This window comes from Magnolia sinica, chromosome 17 (genome assembly GCF_029962835.1).
Source record: "Magnolia sinica isolate HGM2019 chromosome 17, MsV1, whole genome shotgun sequence".
Classification (NCBI taxonomy): Eukaryota; Viridiplantae; Streptophyta; class Magnoliopsida; order Magnoliales; family Magnoliaceae; genus Magnolia; species Magnolia sinica.
Window position 1 is genome coordinate 4,943,725 of NC_080589.1, and position 18,897 is coordinate 4,962,621.

Genomic DNA, 18,897 nt, shown 5'->3' on the forward strand with positions numbered 1-18,897 from the left:
ACCATTGCTGCTTGCAACTCGCCAGTCTAGTCATCCCTGCCACTGCTGTAGCTCGACAGTTCGATCGCCACTACCACTACAGCTCGCCAGTCCAATCGCCCCTGCCACTGCTGCGACAAGCCAGTTTGATGAGCCCCTGCCCCCTTCGAACTCGACTCAAACTCTACTTGAACTCGGCCCAGCCGAGCCAAGCTGAGCATGAGTCAATACTCAAGCGGTTCGAGTGGAGCACGAGCTGGGCAATGCTCAGCTCGGCTCGACTCGTGTACACCTCTAGCTAGAATACATTGAGTCATTGGTTCTAGAGAAATTAGGGCACTAGCCTTTGAATCTGGTTCATATTTCAATGATCCAGACCGTTTATATGATGGACCTCACCTTGCATTTGGGATAAAAGAACAACTAAAACTCTTAGGTTGGAATGTTTGGGCCCTTTGATCTTTGCATATTTTACTTTGAAAGTGAACGGACTTGAAACACGCAAATGAGAGATTTTCTTCCACCACGTAAGGCCCATAAAATAAGCGGTTTGGACGATTGTAAAGGTCCTCGATCCAACGGCTAAACTCCCGATGTATGCTATTGCAATGCACCGTGATGTATTTTAGCAAACCTCCTTCCAATAATTGATGATGGCCGCGTGTCGCGTGTGAATTAGAGATGTTGGAGAAGGGCGAGCATACTCGCGGAGGATGTAATTGAGAAGGTATTAGTCCATCTGGTCGGACTATAAATTACGGTCCATCAATGGACAACTTCCAACCTTTAAAGTATGTAGAAAATCTAATCCGTCCAATAGATTGGTCCCATCACGAGGATCATTTTTTTCACTCTAAATTTCAAAATAAGCCATATCTACTCATCAAGTGGACCACACTTGTATTTGCCATTTATCAACGGCTTAGAAAGTTTTTCTATGGTATGACCCACTTGATGAAATTAGGCCAACCTATTGGAAAAGTTGGATGTCACATGCACTTAAGGATGTTATTCGGTTGGTAGACTGTATCTATTGAACGGTCAAAAGGAAAGTACTAAACGATCGAGATTCAGAAAAAAAAAAAAAAAACACAACCCAAGTAATCAGGATCCTCAGATCAATCTGATTTAGGTTTTAAAATGACCGATCAAAGGTCTGGATTGAGCTACATAACTGCCACGCACACGCAGCGAATCAAATGCTAGCCGACCAAGTCCAGCAGCCTCCTAAAGCTACTCGCGCGCAAGTATAATAGGAAACCTGAATATGGCCACATGTGCATAATTGTTTGAGATCTGAGCCGTTCATCGGATCCATCTCATCCACCCAGAAAAATAGCTTGGTCCTCAAATCAATTAAGGCCCACTTGTACAAACAAATGGTTAGTCGAACTTCGACAATCAAAACTAAAATTCATTCAGTAGTGGATGGACCGCCATGATCTCTTTAGTCGAAAGAAGGTTAGTCGGTGGAGCCTTACACGCAAGCACATTTTACGTGTGTGGCGGGCGAGAAATATTCCGGTTCGTGTCGTGCGAGTAGACGTGCAAAAGAAGAGAGAGAGAGAGAGAGAGAGAGAGAGAGAGAGAGAGAGAAATCTGAGTCAAAAAGCACTTATTATCATTTTAGATAATGGTGGGCCCCACTCAACCGAAACATTATATATATTCGGTGTATGTGGCTCTGATGGGGACCCTTTCGTTGTCGTATTCTTCTTAATAAAATCATCTGTATACTGAAATTCTGAGAGAGAGAGAGATGGAAGGAGATCGGAGGGTTGGAGTAGCCGTTGATTTCTCGGCGTGCAGCAAGAAGGCCCTAAGATGGGCGGTGGAGAACCTTGTGAGAGAAGGAGACAACATCATCCTCATCAACGTCCAATCCGAAGTCCATTACGAAGAGGGCGAGATGCAGCTTTGGGAAGCCACTGGTTCACGTACGATCTCTCTCTCTCTCTCTCAAAAGATCCTTGAAATGAGTAAATGATTTTTTTTATTTACCGAAAAATCCTCAATTTTTAAAGAATATTTCAAAAATATTCTTTCCCGAAATATTCTTTCCCGGAGGGTGAAAATGACCAAAAACTCCTTTTTTTTCTAGAAGAGAGGTGAAGTGTAAGCATCGTGGGTCCCACGTGATGTATTTGTGAAATCCAACCCGTCCAACACGTGCACCTCACTATGATGATCAAACAACCTAAAAATCAAGCCGATCCAATCATCAAGTAGGCCACACGTGAATTTAGATATTTTGAGTGGCCCACCTTATCATCGCATCGGCCTAATTCTTGGGGGCTATCTAATTATCATCATGGATGCACTTTTTGAACAGGTTAGATGGCATACACGCAACATGTGGGCCCAAAAATGCTGGACTACATTTTCATGGAAAAATAAGCAAAGTCTATACTCGAGTTTTTAGTTTGTACTTCTCGAGCCCATGATTTTGTGATCTAAGCCGTTGATCTGATGGAAAGCATCCTGGATGGACCATGACCACATATTTTCAGATATTCGACTCTTTTAGGGTTGACTTTACACAGTTTCTGTACTTCTTATGTTGACCGTCTTTTCAGAAACCAATCGAGGGTTTAGGATTGCACTATCCAAGAGATATTTGGGCATGGTCCATCCACGTTAAGGTCAATCGGACCAACGGTCTGATCCAACAAGTGATAGAGATCACAACCGTTCGTCAGGCGATCACAACAATACAGATTCAATATCTGAAAAATTAGGCCTAAATGACCATCAGGTGGGCCACACATGTACAAAAAAAAAAAAAACCTGATTTGAGGAGCATGTAGTGAGTCTGTGAGGATTGCACGAAGAGCCCGTCCAATCTTACACGCGTGTTGCCCGTGTCTGCGGTGACGCGAGGCAATGCGAGCGCGTGAAATTAGCTCTTATCAACTCGTCAATTTACGTTGTTGGCTCTATCCTGGCCATTGGTAAGACGGAATGAGTGCGAGTGCGTGTGCGTGTGGGGGTGTGAGTGCGTGTGTATATATATAAAAAAAAAAGGTATCATAAAAATTTTGATGCTCCGACCGAGTATGATGCTTCATACGCAGGCATGTAAGAATTACATAGAAATTGCTTACGTGGGAAATGATTAAGTTAAATTAATTGTCAAAATTATGGGTCTATATTTGAATATATCATCAACTATAGTTTAGTCTTATTTCATTTCATTATATGACCATGTGATTGGTGGAGACATTTATTAGACGGTTAAAAATAAAAAATTTCCAATGATCCTTCGTCAAAGGCTAAGACCGGCGACCAACATGATTTTGGGCTTGTAACCGTGCGACTGTTGGTTGGAGTATTTTAGTGGTTTTATTTTGGTTAATGTATTACAATTTCCAAGTGGCTGCGTGTCAAGCTGTCATACGCTGCCTGTGTATCATATTACGAAAGTCCACGTCAATGTTCAACGGTCAAAAGTCCGACGGCTATCGTGATTTTCACAGTGTAATTTCTTGCAAGAGGATTGGCTGATGTACCACACAGTAGCTACATCGCTGGTGTAGATACGTGTCGCTCGAAGACTAGCGCTCGAGCTCCGAGTTGTAGGAACGGTTCAAAGGAGATCAAAGTTATATGGGCCCACAATGATTATATCCACACCGTTCATCCATTTTTCGAGATAATTTTAGACCTTTTAAAAAATGAATCATATCCAAAGCTCAAATGGACCACACCAAAAATAGCAGTGAGGATAATGATTTTCACCGTTAAAAAATTCGTATGGCCCATCATAACTCTTATTTTCCATCCAATCTGTTAATAAGGTCACGGATACATGGATGAAGAAGAGGAAAAACTAATTTCATATTGATCCGAAACTTCTATGACCCCAAAAAGGGTTTCAATGGTAGACGTTCAATCCCCCACTGCTTTTTGTAGCGTGGTCCACTTGATCTTTATATCTGTCTTATTTTTCGGTTCAAGCCTTAAGATGAGCTCGCTAAATGGATGGACGGTTTGGATATAACACATACCTCATGATGAGATCCACGTAACTTGCTGACGCCAATACACCAGCTTTATAGCTGGTGTGTGGTACACCAGCCAATCCGCTTCTTAATTTCTTACCCCAAAATCATGCCGCTCGGTACGCTCGGATTATCAGATGGGGATAGATGTCATACAAACACCAAGTGGGCCCCACAAGGCTTGACTCTACTACCTATATGCCACCATGGTTTTAAGACTCGGATGAGTCTCGGTCGACTCGACCGAGTCAACTCGGACTCAGTTAAACCCAATCTGGTTTGATCAAGAGTCACCTCCGACTCAGGCGAGTCTCAAGGCTGAACGAGTTGGGTTGAGTCACCGAGTCTTTTAATCATGCATACTGCTAAACCCAAGGTTTATAGGTGGGCTTTTAGTTTGTAGAAGTGTGGCCCGATGATTCAATGGTCCCAACCGCTCATCTCTCCCAATTGATGGATATCAGTAGAGCTGTACACGAACCAAGTTAGCTTGGTTAACTCGCTTGACTAGACTCGGAAAAGCTAGGCTCGGCTCAAACGAGTCAAGCTGATTTTTTAGATTGAAAATTTTTTGAGTTGAGTCCGAGCTAGACCAACCTCGACTTGACTCAGCTCGGAACTTGACTTAATTCCAATCGATTCAATTGGATGGAGTTTGCTTTATATATATATATATATGAAATGGTTCTATGCGGTCCGACTCATGGGAACTTCCCATGAGGTCGAGTTGTGTGGGCCCACCATGATGCGTGCCGAACATCTACCCCATTAGTTAGACGCACCGTTCCATGGTGGGCCTAGGGCTTAAAAATCAAGTCGATCCATGACTTGTGTGGGCCACACCACATAGAAAAGTTGAGAGGGGTTATCCTCCCATTAAAACATTCGTAAACATTTGTTGGGCCCACTGAGATGTGGTTCACAAATCCAGCCCATCCATTATGTGTGTCCCACTTGGATGAGGGGTTAGACCAAGATTCAAACGCATCCAAATTTTAGGTGGACCCCACCAAGTTCTTTTATATGTTTTTAGACATGTCTTCACATGCTTTTAGATGGTATAGCTCACTTGAGTTTTGTATACGGCTGATTTTTGGAATATCCCATTATTTAAAGGGGACCCATCAAATGCACAGTGTTGATGTTCAACATGCATCACGGTGGGCCCACACATCTCAACCTCATGGGAAGTTCCCATGAGCTCGACGGTGTGCGTGTGGGGAATGGTTCTATGCGGTGGAGCTCGTGGGAACTTCCCATGAGGTCGAGTTGTGTGGGCCCACTATGATGTGTGTTGAACATCTACCCCATCAGTCAAATGCACCATTCCATAGTGGGCCTAGGCTTAAAAATCAAGTCAATCTGTTACTTGTGTGGGCCACACCACTTGCAAAACTTGAGAGGGGTTACCCTCCATTAAAACATTCATAATCATTTGTACGGCCCATTGAGAACTGGTTCACAAATCCAGCCCATCCATTATGTGTGTCCCACTTGGATGAGGGGTTAGACCATGTTTCAGACGCATACAAATTTCAAGTGGGCCTCACCAAGTGCTTTTATATGTTTTAGCTATGTCTTCACATGATTTTAAATGGTATGGCCCACCTAAGTTCCGTATACGGCTGATTTTTGGGATATCCCATAATTTAAAGGAGACCCATCAAATGCACGGTGTCGATGTTCGATTTACATCATGGTGGGGCCCACACAGCTTGACCTCATACACACACACACGCATAGGCATGCTCACCTACGCACATGCGCACCTTTGCACATGTGTCATGGGTGTGTAATTCGAAGGGTCCATGTGATGCAGAATCCCATGAAACCCTAAGGGACAAATTTTCACCCTGATCTAAAATTCTGGTGGGCCATAGCAAAGAGAAATGCAAATCAAGGGAGGAAATTGTTTTCATTTTTCATGGCCCACCAAAGTTTTAGATCAAATTGAAAATCGGGAGGATTTCATGAGGTGCTGCTTCACGTGAACCATTCAGTTTTTGGAGCCACACCACGTATGATGAGTTCTCAAAAAAGTTCGCACAAGTTCCATGCGAACTAGTGTGTAGTTGAGCATTCAGCCATATATATATATATATATATATATATATATATATATATATATATATATATATATATATATATATATATATATATATATATATAAAACTCAACTCATAGGCTCGAACTTAGCTTGAAAGATTGAGCTCGAGATCCGCTCAAATTGGACTCGAGCTAGCCTGAGCTACTGACCGAGTCGAGCTGAGCTTGCCAGTCAGGCTCAAGGACCGAGCCTAGCCGAGTTCGAGCTGGGGTAGCTTGCTAGCCAAGCTGAGCTGAGGTGGGCTAAGCTCGACTGGGTTCCGGTTGTGTACAACTCTAGATATTAGCCATGAAATGTTTAGCCATTTCTTGATTTGGTATGAACCGTTGCCTTGTTGTTGTCCGCAACTGCTTCTTATTCTGCCACCAATTGAAGGGTTAGGTCTGTCAACGGGCCAGGCTTACCGTCGGTTTTCTGCGCCTGTTGTGTTTGGTTTGGGTGTGAAATGTTAGGTGCGTGGGGCTTATGCATAAATCCATTTCATTCACAAGAGTGGGTGCAGGGCTTTGGCTCAGGCCTTTGATGTTTATTATGGGCCAGGCTTGGTCCTGTTTCTTTTGACCCGTCACGTGCTCGGATGAGGCTTAGGGCTATAGGCTTTAATGCTGGGCTTGGACAGTCCTCAGCCTGATTTGGAAGATCCTAACTATACGATATTTGGTCTTGTATTGATTGAATTTGACTGTTATTGTAGTTTCTTTCTTTACATAATGTTGAAAGGTCCAGGATTTTTACATGAGAGAGACTTTTGGTGCATGCAACGTTTATAGTGGGGCCCATGATATCAACGGTTCAGAAACAATGGTTTCCAATTGGATCTTTCAGTACTATCAAATTGGTTGGCCCCAGCATTATATATGACCTCATACGGAAAATTCAATCACATGAAGGGATGTTAGCAACTCTTTGAAAGCTTTTAATGAAACATGGCATGGCCAATCATTGATCTGGGCAGTCCATTCATTGATACTGATGGGGTTTTCCTCCTCAAGTCAGAGGAGATGAGGTGCGGTTCAGATGCCATGCAAAAACAGTGGAATCACTGCACTACTCGACCGGTCGAGTGAACAATGCTCGACCAGTCGAGGGTCATTCGACTCAAAGTCCAGCGAGCTCAGTGAACAGTGCTCGACCAGTTGAGGGCCAGCTCGACTAGTCGAGTGAACAGTGCTCGACCAGTCCTGTAGCCTGCTCGACTAGTCCTGGTTACACAGTTTTGAGTTTGATTTTGTGTGGGATGCGGAATTTTGAGGCGGCTTTCGCAAGGGTGTGAAAGAGAGTTTCCTAAACTATAAATAGGAGGTCCTTAGAGTTTTCTAGGGCATGCAAGAGGTAATGCAAGAGGGTTTCCTAAAGCTTTACAAGGGTTTGCCAAAGGGTTTAGGGCTATCAAAGGTGAGAGAGAGAGAGAGAGAGAGAGAGAGAGGAAGCTTGTGGAAAGGAGGTTATGCTCGTAGAGGTGATCTAATATATCTCAGTGCTTCCATGTCTTCGTAATCGGTGAGATCTCTCCGTTTTTTTTTTTATTCTCTTATTGTTTATCCACTCCTGTGTGAGTGAAGAAGGTTGTAACGTTCTACTTCATAGTGAATTGTTGATCTGGACGAGGTCCCGTGGTTTTTTTCTCTTTGAGGGTTTTTCACGTAAAAATCTCTTGTGTGGTGTGGTTTATGCTTTGATTTATTTCATTGCTTTATTATCCCATAATTCTAGTTTGTTTTGGGAGGCTAGATCCTAAGGTTTTGTGCAAGGCCCCCAACAAAGTGGTATCAAAGCTAAGTTCATTAAACGGAGTGGGATCGGTTCTGAATTATAGAAGGTGACTCATTAAGGATGATCAGCTTCAATGGTTCTAACTGGACCATATAGAAGGCTAAGATGGAGGACTTGCTTTATTGCAAAGACTTATATTCTCCAATTTTAGGCATATCAACAAAATCCAAGGATATGTCTGATGATGATTAGAAGAAATTGGACCGGAAGGCGGTAAGGTTTATTAAACAATGGTTGAATGATTCTGTGTTCATCATGTGTCTATGGAGACCTCAGCCGCTAGCCTATGACTGAAATTAGAAGGGCTGTATGAGAGGAAAACAACCGGTAATAAAATCTTCTTGATAAGATGACTTGTGAATCTCAAGTTCAAAGATGGTGGTTCTTTGGCTGAGCACATGAATGAGGTCAGCAATATAATGAACCAGCTCTCCGCTATGAAGATGGTCCTGGATGATGAATTATAAGCTTTGTTATTTCTTAGTTCATTGCCTGACAGTTGGGAGACATTGGTGGTGTCTCTAAGTAACTCCGTGCCAGACGGAAAGGTATCCATAGAACAGGTAATTAGCTGTCTCTCCAATGAGGAGACAATGGGGAAGTCTCAGGGGTCTACTCAGCAAGAGGCCCTTGTGACACAAGAACGGGGAAGAGGAAAGAACAAAAAAGGTGGGAAGGCCTGAGATAAATCAAGAGACAAGTCAAGTACTAGGAAGGATGTTGAGTGCGGGAATTGTGTCAAGAAGGGTCACTATAAGCATGAATGTCGTAAGAATAAGAACGACGAGAAAGGAAAAGGAAAGGAGAAGGAAGATGAATCAGATTCCACTGCGGTCGCTTCAGATGGCGACGTTGTAATTATTCTTTCAGCAGATCATGATGTATGTCTCACAGCTACGAGTCAGGACATCGACTGAGTGATTGACTCAGGAGCTTCTTTTCATGCAACTCCATGTAAGGACTTCTTCACAAGCTACAAGTCTGGTAACTATGGGACCGTGAAGATAAGAAATTCTGGCGTATCGAAGATCGTAGGGGTCGGTGATATTTGTGTGAAGATCGATGTGGGCTGCATGTTGGTTCTCAAGGATGTGAGGCATATCCTAGACCTTCGCCTCAACTTAATGTCGACGGGAAGGTTGGATGATGATGACTATGAAAGCCGATTTGCTGGTGGGCGTTGGAAGCTCATCAAGGGTTCGTTGATCGCAGCCAGAGGAAAGAAGTGTTGCACCCTTTATAAGGCAAGTGTCAGTGTGTGCAAGGGTGGGTTGAATGCAGCAGAAGATTTAGCTATTGACATGTGGCACAGGCGTCTAGGCCACATGAGTGAAAAATGGCTTCAGGTACTAGCAAAGAAGCGGCTCCTTCTAGACGTGACAGGTATGCCTCTCAAAACCTGTATTTATTGTTTATCAGGAAAACATCATAGAATTTCATTTATTAAATCTGTTTATCATGTTAATAAAGTGCATGCATTAGATTTGGTTTATTCTGATGTTTGTGGTCCTATGAGGACAAAAACCTTGGGTGGGGCATTGTATTTTGTCACTTTTATAGATGATGTATCTAGGAGGGTTTGGGTTTATGCTTTGAAATCCAAGGACGAGGTGTTTGTGTGTTTAAATTATTTCATGCTATGGTCGAGAGAGAGAGATACAAGTAGATCATTGAAGTGCATCCGCACTGACAATGGTGGTGAATATATCGATGACTTTCATAAGTATTGTAAGTCCCTGGGTATACGACATGAACAGACGGTTCCTAAGACCCCCCAGCATAATGGTGTAGCTGAGCGAATAAATCGCACAATTGTAGAGAGAATCAGATGCATGTTATCCCATGTGAAATTGCTCAAGACGTTCTGGGGAGAAGCAATGCACACAGTAGTGTATCTGATAAATAGGTCTCCATCAGCCCCGTTGAATGCAGAAGTGCCTGAGAAGTTGTAGACTGGACATGATCTATCGTAAAGTCATCTCAGGGTGTTTGGATGCAGGGCATCCATTCACGTATCAAAGGACTAGAGGTCTAAGCTCGATATGAAGATCAGGCAGTGTATGTTCTTGGGGTACGGTAATGAAAAATTCGGTTATAGATTGTGGGATCCGATCGAGAGAAAGCTCATTAGGAGCAGAGATATGGTTCTCTTTGAAGATCAGTGTATAGAAGACATTGGTAAGCCAGAGAAGAACCAGCCTAGTTCAGGTGAGTTAGAGGACATGGATTTGGTTATTCCTCCCGTGGTGCCTGATGACGGGGGAGTATAACAAAGTGCAGAGGACGAGAGAGTTCCTATAGAAGATGGACTGGGGGAGCAGCCCCCACTTGATCCACCTGTTGAGCCACAGGTGAGGAGGTCATCTAGAGACAGACAGCCGTCCAAGAGGTACTCGCTGCATGAGTATATTATGCTCACTAATGGGGGAGAGGCAGAAGACTATTCTGAGGCCATAGCCGACGAGTATAAGGGGGAGTGGTTGAAAGCTATGCAAGAGGAGATGAAATCCTTACATAAGAACCACACCTATGATATGGTGAAATTGCCTAAGGGCAAGAAAGCTTTGAGCAACAAGTGAGTGTCTAGAAAGAAGGTTAGGCAGAAGAATTCACAGACGAGGTTCAAGGCCAGACTTGTGGTGAAAGAGTTTGGTTAAAGGAAATGCATAGACTTCGAGGAGATATTCTCACCAGTGTTGAAGATGATATCCATACGGGTGTTGCTTGGGTTGGTGGCTAGCATAGATCTGGAGATAGAGCAGTTAGATGTTAAAACTACATTCCTCCATGGTGACCTGGAAGAAGAGATCTACATGCACCAACCAGAGGGGTTTGAAGTTAAGGGCAAAGAACATATAGTGTGTAGGCTGAGAAAAAGCTTGTATGGGCTGAAACAAGCTCTACGACAATGGTACAAGAAGTTTGACTCGTTTATGTTGAAGCATGGGTATGATAGAACGGAGTCGGACCACTGTGTGTTCATACGCAAGTTCTCATATGGTGATTTCTAAGTTCTGCTGTTATACGTTGATGACATGCTCATCGTGAGAAAAAACATCAAGAAGATCGACAGGTTGAAATAGGAGTTAGGCAAGTCGTTTGCGATGAAAGACTTGGGCCCGGCTAAATAGATCTTATGAATGGAGATAACCTGTGACAGAAGCAGTAGGAAGCTTTGACTGTCACAAGAGCGGTATATTGAGAAAGTCCTAGAGCGGTTCAATAGGAATGCAGTGAAGCCGGTCAGTACTCCACTGGATGGTCACTTTAGATTGAGCGACAAGCAGTGTCCCGAGACAAAGATAAAGGTGGAAGAGATGCAGAAGATACCCTACGCGTCAGCTGTAGAAAGTTTGATGTATACTATGGTGTGTCAGACATAGCATATGCGGTTGGTGTTGTCAGCCGGTATCTTGCCAATCCTGGCAAAGAATATTGGATAGCGGTGAAGTGGATACTGCAGTATCTAAGAGGCTCATCCAGGTTGAGCCTATGCTATGGTGACGGTAAACTTGTGTTAGAGGGCTACATAGATGTAGATATGACAGGCGAAATAGATTTCAGGAAGTCTACATCGGGGTTCATGTTCACGTTTGCAGGGGGAGCGGTTTCTTGGCAGAGCAAGCTACAGAAGGTCGTACATTGTCGACGACAGAGGCCGAATACATTGCAGTCACAGAGGCATGTAAAGAGATGCTTTGGATGAAGAGGTTCCTAAAGGAACTTAGCCTGAAGCAGGAGCAGCACATGGTCTATTGCGATAGTCAAAGTGTTATACACTTGAGCAAGAATCCAAGTCAGCACTCCAAGTCAAAGCACATAGAGATTCGGTATCACTGGATCAGGGATACTTTTGGAACAGAAGGTGTTACTGCTTGAAAAGGTTTACACGAATGATAATGGGTCAGACATGATGACCAAGGCTTTTGTCACGCCCCGAAATTTGAGTACAGAGTGTGCACCCTCAGACCCGATTTTCGGCCCATGACACGTACACTGAGTGTACTAATTTCATTCAATTATACAATTATTCATCTACCTAGTAGCTCTACCGTAGATCTATATTTCGTTCATACTCAATGATATCTCAAAAATAAGAAACGATTATTTATTCCAATAATCAATCATAAACATAACTAAGGATCCTCTCATTCGAGGTCTTATGAGTGAAATAAGTATGTCCAACAACTTTAAAGAATTGATTAATAATCTAAGAAAATCAAATATAATTAAAGTAAAAATTATCATGATTAGTCTAAAGCAGCAACTTCTTCCTCTATCAAGTAGGGTCACGTGTCCCTTAAGTCCTTTCCGGCTCGACCACGTATTCGTGTTATTGAGCCACCGGCTCACCCTCATTCACATTTGTACGGTTTTTTCATCAATAAAAATGATAAGCTGGCCAGACCTAGTGAGAATTCCCAACATGGTTCTTTACATCAAATTATAATAAATGCCAATAATTATACACAATATAAGTTTACAAAGAAATGTAAATGCAATGTATCAATGCATCAAGTGGGAATCCATCCACTTGCTTGAGTTGGAAACCCATCAACCCGCATTTGCCCCTTGGCAGACTTCTACCATCTAGTAGGCATAGGTAAGGCCCGCATCTACTCTTTGAGTAGGCTTCCACTAGTATAGTGAGCTTTTGGTAACGATTCTACCAGGATATACCATCCAGGGAGGTCTCCCAGGAATCCAGCACGTGTTGTGCATGCAATTGATAGATGCATCAAGTAATCATGAATCATGTATTACATAGACTATTTATCACATTTGAATCAACATAGTTTAACACCTTAATCAAATCATATCATTATTAATATAGAAATCATAGTCCTTTAAATTAACTAAGAGTACATGGCAATTAAATCATGGCAATTAAATCATGTCAATTAAATCAGAATAATAATACAACACATCAAACAATCCATCTATTTTAACTTGATGGATGAGAAACACATCGGGATCACTCACCTTGATGTGGTGGAGATGATTCCGTGAACCAACGGTTTAAATTGAATTAGAACTTTCTAAAATCACATAAATAAGAATTTTCTTTAATCTTACGATTACACATAATGAATAAAATGTATGATTTATTATTTATCATTTATTTAGATCGATGTTGCCTATCCAATATTCCGATCATTCCAAAATTTGAGGCCTTGATATATCTTATCCTTAGAAATCATATGGTCAACATGGATCTAATCTAATTAAATTAGACGATCCCACACTAATCTCTATAGCAAGAGATTTTGCCTAAGATTTACTATTTTCATCATATGTATCAATAGGCCGATGCGATGAACGTGTGGTTAATCCAACTCGTTCATTGCATAGATCTTAAAGAATAATTTTAAATTATGAGAAAATAAAATTAAAATATCTATCACTAACCTGTATCAAAGGCGACTTAAAGTTTCTTCATTTCTCTCTTGTCTTTCGCTAAGAAGCATTTTGAAAAATGGTAGTTTTTATAAAGCTTCGGATCCAATTCTGGAAGTTTCATTAACAACCAAAGATATGGCATGGATTTGATGATATCGAGCAGTTATGATTCGACTCTTCCAAGTACGATTCCAAGTTATCACTTAAAACAACCCACCAACTAGAAAACATACGTAAAGATTGCCTAAAGATGTATTTTGATTTAATTAGGGTCCAGAGACGATGGAGAACATTTCATATGGACGGTTGAGATTAGATGGATGAGCTTAACCCAATAGGAAGTTATGATTAACTAATGAATGACTCAGATTAAACAACAGGAGTTCTTTTCCAAAGATAAAGGAGAGTCTATCTTGAATAGGAAGGGAAAATAGGTAGTTTCCGTTTCAAACTTTGTTTGTGTTGGATAAAACTAAATTTTAGAAAATTATTTCATAGGAATTCTTTTATACATACATGTGTCTTTCAATTAATGACATTCCCTAACATGTTATGAGAAATCCACTCTGCCCATTTTCTTTACCTTGTCATGTTAATATATGGGTCCAAAAATGAAGTATAACTAGTACTCGAGTGGTCTGCTTGATTATAAACTGTGAGCAAGAAGAATTATCATTGAAACTTCTCTTCTTACTATTACTATTATTATCATTATTATTATTCTTATTATTATTATTATTATTATTATTATTATTATTGTTATTATTATTATTATTTATTGTTATTATTTATATTTTATTTTTTTATCATTGTACTTTACACATATGTGTGGACGATGGAAACATTAGGTGACGTGTGTGTATGAAACAGTGGAGCCGTTTCCTACTACGAACGTTCTCCCCATTTCTCTCTCTCTCTCTCTCTCTCTCTCTCTTTTAGATGTGGGGCCTACAACGATGTGGACCAAAATCCACTCAATTCATCAGTTTTGTTATATTACGTTGGGCCATTGGCCTGAATATAAGATAAATTTAAATTTTAAGTAGGTCATATACCATATGGTATGGATGCACGTAGAGGGTGGTTTTCAATTTTTTTTTTAAAAACAACTCAAGTCTCTCGGTACTTGGAGAGCCGTGAGAGAATGACTCTCTCACATCCTCATTTTTTTTACATAAAACTTTGGTCTTGCATATCTTTTAATTGGACCGTCCGAATAAGGTGAAATTTTAGTATGGTCCTTCAATTTGTGTGATTTATAAACAGGCTAAATTTGGGACTCGATCTCTTAAGGATGACCAAGATGCCTATTTAATGGCTCAGGCCTATTTGTAACTCAAAACAATGTTTAACGACATCCTATGTAAAAATTAATCGATAGTTTTGTTATATACCATATGATCTCCCTAATGAATGGTTCATTTAAACATTTGGATGGCCCAGTTGGCAGATCAGACTGTGATGGATGATCAATTGATGGTCTAAATTTTAAATAAGTAGATGGTTAAAATGTTAATCATATTTATGGGTTATTGTACGGTCATTTTTGTAAATGGATACGTATAAAGTAGTTTTTGGATGCGATCTATGTTAGAAATATATACTGTTAGATTCAAGTTATTGGTTCACAGGTGTAAAATGTGTAGATCATGATTTTGACGGTAAATTAAGCATATTCTTAATTGCCAAATAAGATGAACAGATCAGAATGTTAATTTGACGTGTGTATGAGTGGATATGAAGATCTAGTAGTTACTTTACTTTGATCAAGTGGTCCAAATTTAAAGCAGTCGGTTAGATATCCTCATCTAGTGGTAAATAGTTGATTTAGCGGTCGGTTTGATGAACATGTGAGAATACTATGGTATTCAGGGGTTTGTCCTATCAATCAACTGTTAAAAAATGCTCCATATGGTTAAATTCAAGTTAAACTAAATAAATATTAATGGATCTACAAGTGTAGAGTTAAACAAGTATAATCATACATTCTTATGTATAGGTAAACTTGCACCCAAAATTTCGGGTTGTTAAGCTTTTCTCAAGGGCAAGTTTGAGGTTTGTAGAAACCTGACTGACTTGAAGAAGGTGAATTCTTCCTGAGTCGGAAAGAGGGAGATTTGATGGGGTTTTCCTCATCAGGTCAGAGGAGATGAGGTGCAGTTCGGATACCACAAACAGTGGAATCACCGCGCTGCTCGACTAGTCGAGAGCACTGCTCAACCGGCCGAGTGAACAGTGCTCGACTAGTCAAGGGTCACTCGACTCAAAGTCCAGTGAGCTCAATGAATAGTGCTTGACTAGTCGAGGGCCGGCTCGACCAGTTGAGTGAACAGTGCTCGACCAGTCCTGTAGCCTGCTCGACCAGTCCTGGTTACGCAGTTTTGAGTCTGATTTTGTGTGGGATGTGGAATTTTGAGGCGGCTTTCGCAAGCGTGCGAAAGAGAGTTTCTTAAACTATAAATAGGAGGTCCCTAGGGTTTTCTAGGGCATGCAAGAGGTAATGCAAGAGGGTTTCTTAAAGCTTTGCAAGGGTTTGCCAAAGGATTTAGGGCTATCAAAGGTGTGTGTGTGTGTGTGTGAGAGAGAGAGAGAGAGAGAGCTTGTGGAAGGGAGGTTATACTCGTAGAGGTGATTTACTATATATCAGCGCTTCCACGTCCTCGTAATTGGTGAGATCTCTCCGTTTTTCTTTTATTCTCTTATTGTTTATCCACTCCTGCGTGGGTGAAGAATGTTGTAACGTTCTACTTTATAGTGGATTATTGATCTGGATGAGGTCCCGTGGTTTTTTCCTCTTTGAGGGTTTTTCACGTAAAAATCTCTTATGTGGTGTGGTTTATGCTTTGATTTATTTCATTGCTATATTATCCCATAATTCTGGTTTATTTTGAAAGGCTAGATCCTAAGGTTTTGTGCAAGGCCCCCAACAGATACCACCAGGTAAAAGCCATGGTGCAAAAATCATGTTGATCAGATGATCCTAACCACTCAATTGGTGGCCTGGAAAATGGACAATCATTCGGAAAAAGAAAGTTGGCTCAATCATGATCTTGAAACATTTATTTTGTGGGCCCCATCATGGATTGCTTTTGATTCTAAAGTTTGTTGATGATGCTAACCATCCGATCTATGGTCCCTTAAAAAAACAGCATTGTAACCATCCAAAATCTCTTGATTTTTTTTTTTTTTTGCAGCCTTCATCTCTTTAAGTGACCTTGCTGATCCTGGCATTGCGAAGAAATATGGGGTGAAGCCCGATGCCGAAACGATGGACATGCTTGAATCTGTGGCCAGGCAGAAAGAGGTAAACATATTTGCATCCCAACATTTACAGTTTGGGTAATTCTTGAATACTTTCAGTGCTTAATAGGAGCAAATCCATGCATGTAGATTGTGGTCGTGATGAAGATCTTCTGGGGAGATGCCCGCGAGAAGATATGTGAAGCGATCGAGAAGATCCCACTCAGTTGCCTCGTGATCGGAAATAGAGGGCTGGGCAAGATCAAAAGGTTCAATCTCAACCCTTCATGTTCAGTTCAGAGCATGATTTTCTTCATTTTTATTTCATTTTAATGCTTAAAAAGAAACATTAGATATATTGTTAAATTGATCATTCTGATGTCGCAATAATCTGTACTTGTGAGGCCTGCCGTTTGGCGATCCAAAAGCCCAGATTGAGTGTACGTATCCATTTCCTGCCAAAGTCTAGTAGGAGGATGTTGGAGTTTCTATTCATTGTCTGTTATTTTTGTGGTTTCTGCAGGGCAATACTAGGCAGCGTTAGCAACTATGTGGCGAACAATGGTGCTTGTCCGGTCATAGTTGTGAAGCAGATCGATCACGAAGGCTAGTCGATTGCAGCCGTTGAACATCCCTTGAATAAAATGTTTATAATTTCATGTAATATGGAAGTGGAATGGATTAGGTTTTTCTTGATAAACTCAGTTCCTAGTAATGCATTTGAATGTAGAATTTTATGAAAGTGGAATGGATTTGGGACCCAAGTGTGCCACATCAACATGGGGCCCAGCTAGGAGTGGCAATGGTTGGACCGGGATTGGACCTATTTGCCAGGCCATGGCTAGGCTTGTGACAAGCATGGGCCAATTAACTTTCGTGCTAGGATAGGGCTCAGGGCTCAGGCTCAGGTCACTTTAGCTTGACCCAAAGGTTGTTTGTGATGAGAATTTTCTCCTCGTCACTCGACCAGTCGAGGGTGGTGCTTGACTCAAAGTTCAATGACCAATTGAGTTTATTTTTCCGCGTTGCTCGATCAGTCGAGGTTACGTAGATTCATGTCCAGATTTTGTGCGGACTGCGTAAATTTGAGGTAGTTTTCGCTATGGTGCGGAAGAGAGTTGTTTAAACTATAAATAGGGGTTCCTAGGGCTTTTCTAGGTAATTCAAGAGGGTTTCCTAAAACTTTGCAAGGGTTTGCCAAAGGGTTTAGGGCTATCAAAAGTGTGTGAGAGAGAGAGGAAGCTTGTGAAAGGGATGTTATGCTCGTGGAGGTGATCTACTGTGCAATTAACATCTCAGCGCTTTTACGTCCTCGTGATCGGTGAGATCTCTTCGTTTTTCTTTTATTATCTTATTGTTCATCTACTCCTGCATGAGTAAAGAAGGTTTGATCCAAGCGGTGTATACTTGTGATCGGTTGTAATGTTCTACTTCATAGCGTATTGTTGATCTGAACGAAGTCCCGTGGTTTTTACCTCTTTGAGAGTTTTCCATGTAAAATCTCTTGTATCGTGTGGTTTACGCTTTGATTTATTTTATTGCTTTATTATTCCATATTTCTGGTGTTTTTGGGAGGCTAAATCCTAAGGTTTTGTGCAACGGTCCCCAACAATTTAGACATAACTTCCACAAAAGGGGCTTTCAATGAAAATTGATGTTATTAGTCAACTTGCCAAAAACCAATCTACTAGCTTTTTAGCACCTATTTTGTCAATTAATTTTGGAATCGACTAGTTCATGTGGCGGTTCAAAATGATATCAGGTTTTAGATCAAATGAGGTTTCATCTTCAAAACCCTAGTTTTGACGAGGATCAAATGAGGTTTCATCTTCAAAACCCTAGTTTTGACAATGTCTCGTCGCAATGGGCCCTTAGTGTATACATGTGTTCTATCTTAGAAATATCCATTGTAATCATGGGTTAGGCAATACATACATATTGCTAGTAGATAATTCGTTTTCATTTTCTATATGTTTACTTTTTTCTTTATGCGCACTGCCGTATAAACTAGCACATACCCTTCATAGGATTTGATAATAAACTAAAAAGAGAGGAGACATTTATAAAAATAAAATAAAAGTGAGTATTTATTGTTGATGTAAAATAAAAGTGAATATTTATTGTTGTACATCTATAATAAATACTCATGACTTTTATTTTATTTTTATAATTTTCTCTTCTATTTTTAGTTTATTATTAAATCTTGTGAAGCAAGGGTATGTGTTCTTTATTTTCTTTGTTTGCTTAAAGTCTTAAACATTACGAAACACAGTCCAATGTAATGACACCGAGATTTCAGCCAAACATTTTATTAAATAGAGAAAAGCTTTAATAATCTCTCAATGTGATGGATGATGATGGGACAGTTAGGAATTACTTAGAAATTGCATAAGTCGC

The 18,897-nt window shown here is 40.9% G+C and overlaps 1 protein-coding gene across 1 annotated transcript; it reads left to right on the forward strand.

The window, feature by feature from the left end:
- The first annotated feature begins 1,708 nt into the window (after window positions 1–1,708).
- LOC131231321 (universal stress protein PHOS32) lies at window positions 1,709–17,215 on the forward strand. The gene is made up of 4 exons (XM_058227481.1): window positions 1,709–1,916; window positions 16,455–16,564; window positions 16,651–16,769; window positions 17,024–17,215. Exons 1-4 carry the CDS (start codon window positions 1,739–1,741, stop codon window positions 17,109–17,111), a joined length of 495 nt encoding a protein of 164 aa, XP_058083464.1. The 5' UTR covers window positions 1,709–1,738; the 3' UTR covers window positions 17,112–17,215.
- The last annotated feature ends 1,682 nt before the right edge of the window (window positions 17,216–18,897 follow it).

What these genes read in the sequence shown, in the direction of transcription:
- LOC131231321 (XM_058227481.1), top strand. Translation starts at nt 1,739, where the DNA reads ATGGAAGGAGATCGGAGGGTTGGAGTAGCCGTTGATTTCTCGGCGTGC. An exon ending in TTGGGAAGCCACTGGTTCAC is followed by an intron (nt 1,917 to 16,454) that starts GTACGATCTCTC and finishes TTTTTTTTGCAG; the next exon opens with CCTTCATCTCTTTAAGTGAC. An exon ending in GGGCTGGGCAAGATCAAAAG is followed by an intron (nt 16,770 to 17,023) that starts GTTCAATCTCAA and finishes TGGTTTCTGCAG; the next exon opens with GGCAATACTAGGCAGCGTTA.